Genomic DNA, 10,409 nt, shown 5'->3' with positions numbered 1-10,409 from the left:
GGTGGGGGATTGAGGTGGCCACAACTAGGAGCCAACCAATCCAACCTTAACCTTTTCATGTGACAAGATTGTACATGTTTCAGACCCAAGAGACGGAACAGAGATTGAGTTAGTCACAACTCGTGGCCAACCAACCCCACACCCTATAAATTTCATGTGATAAAATTGTATGTATAAAGTATGAACGAAGAAGGGCTAAAAAGGGCTTTCCCAGCTTGAAAAATATTTTAGTCTTTTCACCACATAATTGGTGTTGAAAGTGATCTTCTAGAAGATATTTTAATCAGATTCTTATTTAATCTAATTCCCCACAAAAATAGAACATTGTTGCATTAAATTCTTACTATACCATATATGTCATATAAGATCATCCAGCTTGTCTCATTAAAAAAAAAAAAATCATCCAACTTTCCCATGATTACATTCTTGCTCTTTATAGTGATCTTCTAGAACATAGACTTAATCACCACAATATTGTAGCAAATCAAATGATGATTGCCATTTATTTTGTTAACAAAAAGATAACTAGAAAATCACAAAATAAATAAACAAAGGTCAGCTTCCTTAAAAAAAAAGTGAAGACATGGCTACTAAATTAGTATGTAAGATCACAATATATTAGTTTGTGAGACGGGAAACTACGATTATTTTTAGTGTTTCATGAAATTATATCTAGTGTTTTGAGAAATGAAAAAAAATATTAGTTACAAAAATGGAGATGCGGGGTATCGATCCCCGTACCTCTCGCATGCTAAGCGAGCGCTCTACCATCTGAGCTACATCCCCCTAGACGTTGGTGATGTAGTTACATAGATATGTGACTTAATTCTGACTGGAACTGACATTAGCAAAGTGATGCGAAAAATAAAAGGTAAGAATGTCTGAGCCCGGGTTCGAACCAGGGACCTCTAGTGTGTGAGACTAGCGTGATAACCGACTACACCACCCAGACAGTTGAGTTTAAACTGTTCACTAATAATATTAGAACATCTGAGGAGACATACTTAACATTTTATTAATTAAATAGTCCAAGAGACAAAATATTGTGTCCACGATAAATTTTATGATCACATATGTTTATCTGAGTATTATTTCAACAAAAGAAATCACATATTACTTTTGAAAGTAATAGTTTGTCTAACACAAAGATACAAATACAAAGTAAACTTCGAATCAGTTAGGAAGTTTCTAGATATCTTTAATTTTTAGATGTCAGTATGGAAACGGTTAGTACTATTATGTTTCTTTTTAGACCCTGTTTATAATTTGGACAAAGAGAGATAAAGAAGATGACAAATCCTACAATATCATCTCATGATATGAAAATGTTTCTATATAACAATAATGATACATTTGTGTAATACAGAATTCACAACTTTACTAATTACTATCAACAAGTAAGTAATTTGTCCACAAAACAATGACGATTGTGAATCAACTTTTTTAACCACACTGATTCTAAATTTTTTTTGACAGTTTAGAGCCTTGTGGATTTGAAACTATCATTAAAAGTGTGTATGGTCTCCTTTACAAGGTGAACCACATTTTGTCTATTATGTTATTTTGTTGAAACTTATTTATTATGTTAATAATAGAATATATTTATAGAAACCTAATTTTCAAAATGCTTGTAATGTCGACTTTAGAGTCTCACGACATTAAAATCTAATATATAAAAACAGCTCAGTCGGTTATTTTGGAAAAGTTTGACCGTCCATTTTTGTTGGGAGCTTAATAGAGATTACATCCGTCGACTGGTATAAATCCTGCTTTATGTAAATAAACTCAAAAGAGAAGGGTAATAGTGTCATTATTTTTTTAAAATACGGTTATGATGTCCCTAAAATAACTACTGCTCTACTTTTCTCTCTCATGATTTCTTTAATAAATCTTCCCACTAAATTAGTCTGTTCGTGGAATCTGAATAAGTTACAATATCCATAAGATTATATTTCTCTCTCTATTCTCTGCAATTCTCTCTTCTCTAAAATTATCGTAGATTTTAATTTGTAGGAAGAATCTGAAAATGTTATGACGTTAGCCAAGAGGAATTTGTCGCGTTCGTAGGACGCGGGCGGAAATTTAGTGTTAAATAACAATGCTTCTGAAAGGCAATAGTGACTAGATCTTGTCTTGTGTGGATTGACTTACAAGAACGATGACTTGTGAAAGACAAATACGAATTTGGTTTTATACTATTCACTAGGGTATATCCCGTGCCCTAGGGCACGGACACTTGTACCAATCAAATGTTACGAAATTTATTGTTATATTTTAGGTGGACAATATATGGACAAACAGATTTCTTCTGTGGACAAATACATTGGGTTGAAATATAACTAATTTTAAAGAGGACAATTTATTTCTTGTAAATTTCTTCCACATAATTTACTGATGCTTTCTCCACCCAACAACCATCTCCTTGATGGTATTTCTCTTGATGAATCAAGACTGCACAACAACAAAAACCCTAATTATCTATATATTTGTTTCTATAATTTGATGAATAAAAAATCTATTAAAATCCTAGTAAGAATAATAACTCATTATTCATCCGTTCGTCTTATTGTTTTGCTTCTTTTATAGTTTTCTGCTTAGTAAACCGGTGGAGGAACAAATCATGATATAATGTAGAGAGACAAACTACACTTCCACAAATTAACCTGTTTTTTTATCGTAAGTAAATATGTTTGATTTGATTTTCAAACCCCATATACCAAGTAAGTAGGAAGAAGACATCCTAAAATATCTAAATCCTTATATCCCCACCAAGTTGTTTCACATAAACAGAGAGGAGAAGGAATAGGTAGTCTAATAGACATGAATGATGCTCTACAAAGGGTTTTTATTCCTCACTCTCATGGTGATGATGGCGGTAAAGGCTATGAAGTATAGAGAGAGAAAGAAATTTGGTTGTCCATTTAAATTAATATATTATATTTACACCCACCAAAAAGTTTTGTCCACATAACAAATTTGGTTGTCCACGTATTGGCAACCATATTTTATTGAGAGAGAGAGAGAGATTTTTATTAGTTATTATTTCTTGTTTCTTTTCTCTTAAATTAGTTATTATTTTATTTAGAGAGAAAGATTTTAATTTCTTTTTTCAACCTTTGAAATTTATTTTGTTTCTTTTTTGTCTTAAATTAGTTATTTTATTTTTAAGAAGGAAAAGATTATTGTTTTTTAAGTAGGTAACTTTATTTCTACGAAGGACTATATTTTAAATTTTGAGAACTTCTAGACAATATATTGTTATATTTTATTTTTAATAAATAATAACTTGTATCAATCAAATGTTATGAAATTTATTGTTATATTTTATTGAGAGAGAGAGAGAGAGATTTTTATTAGTTATTATTTTTTTGTTTCTTTTCTCTTAAATTAGTTATTATTTTATTAAGACGTGGATATTTTAATTTCTTTTTTGAACTCTTGAAATTTATTTTGTTTCTTTTTTTCTTAGATTAGAATTTTTATTTCTAAGAAGGAAAGGATTATTATTTTTTAAATAGGTAACTTTTATTCTACGAAGGACTATATTTTAAATTTTGAGAAGGGCTTCTAGATAATATCCTTTATTAAAAAATGATTTTAATTTCTAAGAAGGAAGGATTATTGTTTTTTAAACAAGTAACTTTATTTCTACGAAGGACTATATTTTAAATTTTGAGAGGGACTCCTAAACAATATACATAATTAAATAAGGATGTTTGTCCCAGTCATCGTTTTGCCTTCTGTTTTATATAATAGATTTACACGTTGTATCTGGTTTCGCTTCGACACTAGATTTGATTAAATCTATCATGAAAGATTGGATATCCGTTTGGTCTATATTTAATAATACATCAGACCTTATATACACCCTGTGACACATATGGAAACACAAATGCACATCTCTTTGATAATCGTTAACAATCTCCCTACTAAATCATCCATCAAATCTCGCATGCATATATCTCTCTTTCATAACAAGCAACAATTTCCCTACCAAATCATCAATCAAATCTACTATACATATAGTTTCTTTATGTTTCTTTTGTTCGGGTTGCTAGAAAGGATAATATATTGGCTGAGTTCATAGCTCGAAGAACACAAACTTCTCTCAATCTTGTATATTTGTTAAAATATTACAAGAACAATATACTAAGTATATGGAATCAAAACAACTTTATTAAAAAAAAAACTCACAAAGCCTATCCCTAGTATTTTGTAGACATGAATCTCAATTCTAATTTCCACTAGGACAGTGGTACTACAGTAGGAGTGTAGGACCACCATTCCCATGAATCCATCATCACAAGAGTTGACTTAATCATCATTCACACGTGCCATGGTCAACCTTCCCACGTAGATAGGGTTCTTCTCCTTCTTCTCTAATTCACGCAGACTCCAATAATTTGGATTGACTTAATCATCACTCACTTTAGAGCCCGAGAGAACTATTAAGTAGAGTTGAAGTTGGGTTTAGGGTTTCTTTCTTTCTTCTTCTTCTTCAGTCGCTCAGTCGCCTGCGGGAATCTCACTCAACCTGAGTTTCTTCCATTTCAATTAATTGAAGAAGGCGATGGATGAAAACTTATTGGATGATATCATAAAGAGGCTTTTAGAAGCTAAAAATGGAAGAACCCCTAAACAGGTTCAAATCACTGAACCAGAAATTAGACAACTTTGTGCTTCTTCTAAACAGATCTTTATCACTCAACCTATTCTTCTTGAACTTGAAGCTCCTATCAAGATTTGTGGTAATATATAATCCCCATACTAAAAAAAAAACCCTAAATTTCTTCATACACTTTTATTTGACGTATCAATTTTGCTCTTCTTTTTTATGCTTATTGTTTAATTTTATTATTTGATGATTATGTTTCAATTTTTTTTTTTTAAAAGCAAATGGATCAAATGGTGGGTTTAGCTAGCATATAGAGATAAATATGGGTAATCAAAGGATAAAACTAATTTATGATCATTACATTCTAGACTTGCAATAATATATATATTTTTTATATATTGTATACGGATCAAGGGTTACCTATTAGTCGTGGTGGGTAAGTATTGGTTGTTAGAACTTAACATTGGTATTGGGTTTTGAGTTGAACTCCCATAGACTTTACGATCTTCACCTTTGGCCAAGACAAATTCTTTGTATGTGACTCAATGTGAAATTTGGCCAAACTTCAGTTTGGGTTTTCTCTGTCTGATTGAAGCTGTCACATTAGTAAGATGCATGCATTCTGTAATTCACCTTGCTTTGAGTTACTGTTCTAATAAGAAAGAGTTGCGGTGTTTCTTTCGGTGTCAAATCTTCAAGTCCTTATTTTCTGAGACTAATGTACATAAAATCTAATTATATATCTTTCCAAATGAATAATGGACTCCTCGTTTTTTTCACCACCTGGGTCGTATCTGAGTCTTTTTATTCCATTTCAGGTGATATCCATGGTCAGTATTCTGATCTTCTCCGGCTATTTGAATACGGAGGTTTGCCTCCTAAAGCAAACTACTTGTTCCTTGGTGACTATGTCGACCGTGGTAAACAAAGCATAGAAACCATTTGCCTTCTTCTTGCATACAAAATCAAATACCCGGAAAACTTCTTCCTCCTTAGAGGAAATCATGAATGTGCATCGATTAACCGTATATACGGGTTTTATGATGAATGCAAGAGAAGGTTTAATGTCCGCCTTTGGAAGATTTTCACTGACTGCTTTAATTGCCTGCCGGTGGCTGCTCTTATTGACGAAAAGATCTTATGTATGCACGGAGGATTATCTCCTGATTTGAAGAACTTAGATCAGATTAGGAACATTGCTCGTCCTGTAGATGTACCAGATCAAGGTCTTCTTTGTGACCTACTTTGGGCTGATCCAGATAAAGATATTGAAGGCTGGGGGGAGAATGATAGAGGTGTGTCTTATACGTTTGGGGCTGACAAAGTTGGTGAATTCCTTGAGAAACTTGATCTCGATCTTATATGCAGAGCTCATCAAGTAAACTTTTACTTCATAATTTATATTGTTCTTTTTTTTTTGGTTCGTCAGTCGAATGTCAGGAAATTGCTTAATGAGTGTAATAATTATCAGGTTGTGGAAGATGGTTACGAATTCTTTGCAAAAAGACAGTTGGTGACGATATTTTCTGCCCCGAATTATTGTGGAGAGTTTGACAATGCCGGTGCTATGATGAGCGTGGATGACACATTGACTTGTTCATTTCAGATCTTGAAGCCAACTGATAAGAAAGGCAAAGGGTTCGGCCACTTGTCTAAACCCGGAACACCACCACAACATAAGGTACGAAAGCTTGCAATTCTTCAAAATTTCCATCCTTTTTTTAGACGAAAACTACACCCCACTGTTTTTAGATATCTTTGCTTGAAGACCAATGTTTCTCCATTGATCTGTTATCATTACAGAAAAACTTATTATCATAATCATTCTAGGATGTGATTTTAGGATGTTCTTGCTCAAATATGTCTTCTGATTTCTGCCCATTTGGGGTTCTCTGAGATTAGCCTAATAGTTTATCCCAAAGTAAATGTTTGACATAACCAGGTCGTACGAGGGTAACGAAACAACCAGGTAATGTTTAGTATGATACAACAAAGTATTGTTTCGTTGTCAACAACCTTTGGTTGGAGTGGTTACCAAGTTGGTTTCCACCCTATAGGTCAAGGGTTCGAGACACGGAGTCATACCCGTTAAAGTATGCTGACATTTACAAACAAAAAAAGTATTGTTTTGTTATTTATATTCAGGATATGTTTATATTAAGATACAACCGAGTACACTTCCTAGCTTAATGCCTGCATCTTGCAGGTCCTAATTCCTTGTAATTTCTTTCGGGTGGAAAAGTTCTTTACTCAATGTCTCGAAATGTAGCTAAAGGTTACTCGTTTCCATCTCGTTCAGGGAAAGAGATGATAAATTCAGCACCCTATAATGGAAGAGCATAAGACACACACAGGTTACAGATCGAAGAAACTGAAAACATCGTATATGTGCTTTTTTGGACAGATTTTGTCAAGCTATGTTTACATGGCAGGATTTTTTTGTTTTTCTTTTCTCATTAGAAGTTATATTTATATTGTGCCCCCCCCCCCCCAGCCTTCTAATGTTGTAATTTAAGGCTGATGAAACTGTGTGAAACAACATCTGATCATCTCATTCAACTTGGTGGGCTTTTTATTTGTAATTTGCACTTGAAAGAATACACATCAACTTATGGCTCAGTTGGCTGGATACCCTTCTAAAAGGGCAAGAGGTTATGAGTTTGATTTTTTTTAGGGTGGTCTTATCTATTCTCTAGATATGAGCTACCATAGTCATTACAAGGCATTCATGCCTAAATTTAAACTCTTGAAGGCCAATCTAAGAGTCTAAAACTTAACTTTATTTAAACTCAATTCAATAAATCTTTGATTTGCAGTTAGAGATCGAATTGGGACCCCATATTGTGGATTGAATGTCCTTCCAGTACACTAGGAGGAGGTGATCGACGGTTGTCCTATATCTAATGATTAAAAAGGGTGGCATTAAGAGTATTATTCCCCACCATATATGATATATGATTCAAATTATAATGATCGCCCTTTTTAGAAAATATAGAGAATTTACCCTTTATTTTTTGCAAAAATTTATTCAATCAACAAAGGTACAAACAAGAAGCTAGAACCGAAAGTCCACAAATAAATTTCCCATAATGATCAAGAACAAGAGAATGAAAAACTAGGGCAACAACAGAACTACATCTCAACATCTTTTGCATCCTTTTTAATCACTTTCACTTTTTCATCATCTTTATCATCATCACCATCATCCTTGGATGAAGAACCTCCTCTAAAGAAATCAGAAACAGTTGGGAGTTTGATTTCACCTTTAGTCGATAAAGGAATAGTAATATTACCAAACAGAGGAAGATCAATAATCAACCCTAATTCCAATTCATAATCAATATCCCAATCTCTACCAATATCCTTTGCTAAACTTATCAAAATGCCGTAAGGAACCTTCACCGGAACTTCTAGTAATGTCACCCCATTTCCGGCAATTGATCCTGGATCTGGAATTGTCCCTGATGCAATTGGCCTATTACCCACAAATCAAAACCACATCATTGATCATTAAACATCAATCTTAGACAAAAAAAAAATCAATCTTTTCGAAACTCGACCCTCTCTGTTTTTCAAACTCTATTTTTCAAACTCTGTTTTTCAAACTCTGTTATATATGATGATTATTTAGATCATACCCATGTTTTGATTTCTAGTTTTATTGAAAGAAAAAGTGAATCATATCAAATTAATAAGAAAAAAGAATGAATTAAACTCAGATGATGATATAAATGGAAAGAAAATTTGAAAAAGAGATCACCTGGTATCGCTTTTGAGAACGTAAGAAATCTCACAGATGGGAATAGAAGTGCTATAAGGATTTGTAACAGAGACTTTAGCGTTCAAAGTGATTGAATCTCTGCTAAATTTCTTCAAGTCAACATCTGTTACTGTTGCTTCTGGTTTTTTCATTTCTGCAACTTTTTCTGCTACAAAGTTCTTTGCTTTATCTATTAATCCTGCCATTTTTTCTTCTTCTTCTTCTTCTTTTCTCTAAGATTTTCTCTGTGAATGGTCGGTTGGCCAATCTAAACAAAAAACTGAGATGAAGAAGGAAAGAGAGAGATAGAGGAAAATGTGGGGGTGGGTTTGAGAAAGTCTTTCAAGGAAATCTATATATAAATGCTTAATTATCTCTTTTTTTGGTATAATCCTCTCGTCCATATTGGCATCTTTTGATCTTCAAAAGTGTTAGTTTTTATTTTACCTCTCATTTTAATTAGTATTTGCGTCTACCCCTCAAATTTATCCTTTTCTACTTCTTTTTTTTTATGAAATTTATCCTTTTCTACTTACTAATTTGGTTAACAAATACAAGAGTCATGTTCAGCCTAAAAAAAAATTAGAATTAAATAAGGTCGATGTTTTGGGGAAAACAGTTTTGAGTGGAAACAATTTTTTTCGTTTTCTCATAACACTACACACTTCTTGTGTTTTGATTTTCTTCTTCCACCATTTTCCTTCTCACCAAGATTAACTCTGTTGGAACCCTCATACCATTTCTTTTCGCGCCGGAACTTAGAGAGAGAGAGAGTGAGAAGAGAGATACAGGGTGGGCCCAATCATTCTGGATTTGCTCTTTACTATATAAGCAAAAATGAATAGAAAAAATATTTTATAATGTCTCAAGGAGGGATCGAACACTTCACCTCCACCTTATTACTAAACATCTTAATCACTGAGCTATTGCTCATTTCTTGCAAACATTTTAGTTATAATTTTATTTAATACAAACAGACTACGCCATAAACACGATGAGAGAGGCCCTCTGGTAGGTTAAGGCCCAAAGCAGCCGCTTTGGTTGCTTTGGGCCTGGGCGCCCTGGAGAGAGAGAGAGATACATAGAAGAGAGAGACTGAGATGAGAGAGAGAGAGAGTTGGCCGCGGTGGCTGACCGGAGAGAGAGGAGAGAGAGAGTTGGCCGCGGTGGCCGGAGAGAGAGGGTCGGTTGAGAAGAGAGAGACGAGAGATAAGGTGCGTTTGGTTTAAGTTTTTTGTTTTGTTTTCCACTGTCTTCCCCAGAAACTTTTCTGCTTCCCCCAAAACAGTGACCTTAAATAATCTACGGGTAAGACGGTTCCGATCGAACACTAAAATAAAGTATTACAATTACTGAAATCAAATATCGTCTTAATATTCTTAACAAAAATAGTAAGTTAAAGGGGGTAGACTTAATTTCCAATCACTAAACTCTAAGGAGGTAAATTCAAATTACCTACTAGTATTGAGAGAGTAAAATCAAAATTTTATTTTTCAGTCTAGAAAGAAGTGCTCTTTCTCCAGTATCGTCCGCCTACGTAATTGTGTTGGGATTCGGCTATGAAATTCTAACAAAATATCACTCTTATTTTATTTTCTATGATAAACTACTATGATTGAAATTTTGTGCTGTGATATAATAGGCATTTTTTTTGTGTGTTGAAAGGTGATACAGTAGACTTAAGAAGAGTAGACATTTTTTTTTTTTGTTGAAAGAAGAAGAAGAGTAGACTTCTTTCAACAAAAAAAAAAAGAAGAGTAGACTTAAGAAGAGATGTACACCAAAAAATGGACTACATGTCAAAGTAATTGTACTTGGGTAAGTCATTTTCAACTTTCATTCATCTATCGTCCTAACACATAAAGGATCGTACTAAAGTATTAGGTTCTAACATGCAACAGGCGGGCCCATGCATGATCCCTTGCAATATTAAGGAAACAGGCTCATTGTAAACATATTAATATTAGGTTCAAATTTTGGATTATTTTCGGCCAATCTGAGCCAGTTTTTTATTTACTATAATATAATATAATG

General features: G+C 33.4%; 2 protein-coding genes and 2 non-coding genes across 6 annotated transcripts; 1 reads left to right on the top strand and 3 right to left on the bottom strand.

Annotated features, from left to right (window-relative positions):
- Positions 1–713: 713 nt before the first annotated feature.
- On the bottom strand, positions 714–786 carry TRNAA-AGC (transfer RNA alanine (anticodon AGC)). Its single transcript has one exon. It is a non-coding gene; the product is annotated as a tRNA-Ala (tRNA).
- Positions 787–878: 92 nt separating this feature from the next.
- On the bottom strand, positions 879–952 carry TRNAV-CAC (transfer RNA valine (anticodon CAC)). Its single transcript has one exon. It is a non-coding gene; the product is annotated as a tRNA-Val (tRNA).
- Positions 953–4,323: 3,371 nt separating this feature from the next.
- LOC147535444 (serine/threonine-protein phosphatase PP1-like) lies at positions 4,324–7,234 on the top strand. Of its 3 annotated transcripts, none has more exons than XM_086648858.1 (4): positions 4,324–4,748; positions 5,434–5,993; positions 6,087–6,296; positions 6,915–7,234. In XM_086648858.1, exons 1-4 carry the CDS (start codon positions 4,571–4,573, stop codon positions 6,924–6,926), a joined length of 960 nt encoding a protein of 319 aa, XP_086504984.1. In that variant the 5' UTR covers positions 4,324–4,570; the 3' UTR covers positions 6,927–7,234. The 3 variants fall into 3 exon arrangements, with proteins under 3 accessions (XP_086504984.1, XP_086504983.1, XP_086504986.1); XM_086648857.1 differs by having other exon boundaries at positions 4,386–4,748; positions 6,822–7,234; XM_086648860.1 differs by having other exon boundaries at positions 4,411–5,047; positions 5,185–5,993.
- Positions 7,235–7,607: 373 nt separating this feature from the next.
- On the bottom strand, positions 7,608–8,877 carry LOC147535443 (desiccation protectant protein Lea14 homolog). The gene is made up of 2 exons (XM_086648861.1): positions 8,376–8,877; positions 7,608–8,090 (listed from the first exon to the last, which is right to left on the bottom strand). Exons 1-2 carry the CDS (start codon positions 8,579–8,581, stop codon positions 7,748–7,750), a joined length of 549 nt encoding a protein of 182 aa, XP_086504987.1. The 5' UTR covers positions 8,582–8,877; the 3' UTR covers positions 7,608–7,747.
- Positions 8,878–10,409: the final 1,532 nt, after the last annotated feature.

This window comes from Eschscholzia californica, unplaced genomic scaffold (assembly GCF_041429995.1).
Source record: "Eschscholzia californica isolate CP2 unplaced genomic scaffold, dmEscCali1.0.p SCAF_6, whole genome shotgun sequence".
Lineage (NCBI taxonomy): Eukaryota > Viridiplantae > Streptophyta > Magnoliopsida > Ranunculales > Papaveraceae > Eschscholzia > Eschscholzia californica.
The sequence above is the reverse complement of the archived record's forward strand: the minus strand, read 5'-3'. Positions and strand labels throughout refer to the sequence as shown.

Excerpts from the sequence above, each read along its gene's own strand:
- LOC147535444 (XM_086648857.1), top strand. The coding sequence starts at position 4,571 with ATGGATGAAAACTTATTGGATGATATCATAAAGAGGCTTTTAGAAGCT. Across the intron at positions 4,749-5,433 it reads AGCTCCTATCAAGATTTGTG|GTGATATCCATGGTCAGTAT; the intron begins GTAATATATAAT and ends ATTCCATTTCAG. Across the intron at positions 5,994-6,086 it reads TTATATGCAGAGCTCATCAA|GTTGTGGAAGATGGTTACGA; the intron begins GTAAACTTTTAC and ends AATAATTATCAG.
- LOC147535443 (XM_086648861.1), bottom strand. The coding sequence starts at position 8,581 with ATGGCAGGATTAATAGATAAAGCAAAGAACTTTGTAGCAGAAAAAGTT. Across the intron at positions 8,091-8,375 it reads GTTCTCAAAAGCGATACCAG|GCCAATTGCATCAGGGACAA; the intron begins GTGATCTCTTTT and ends TGTGGGTAATAG.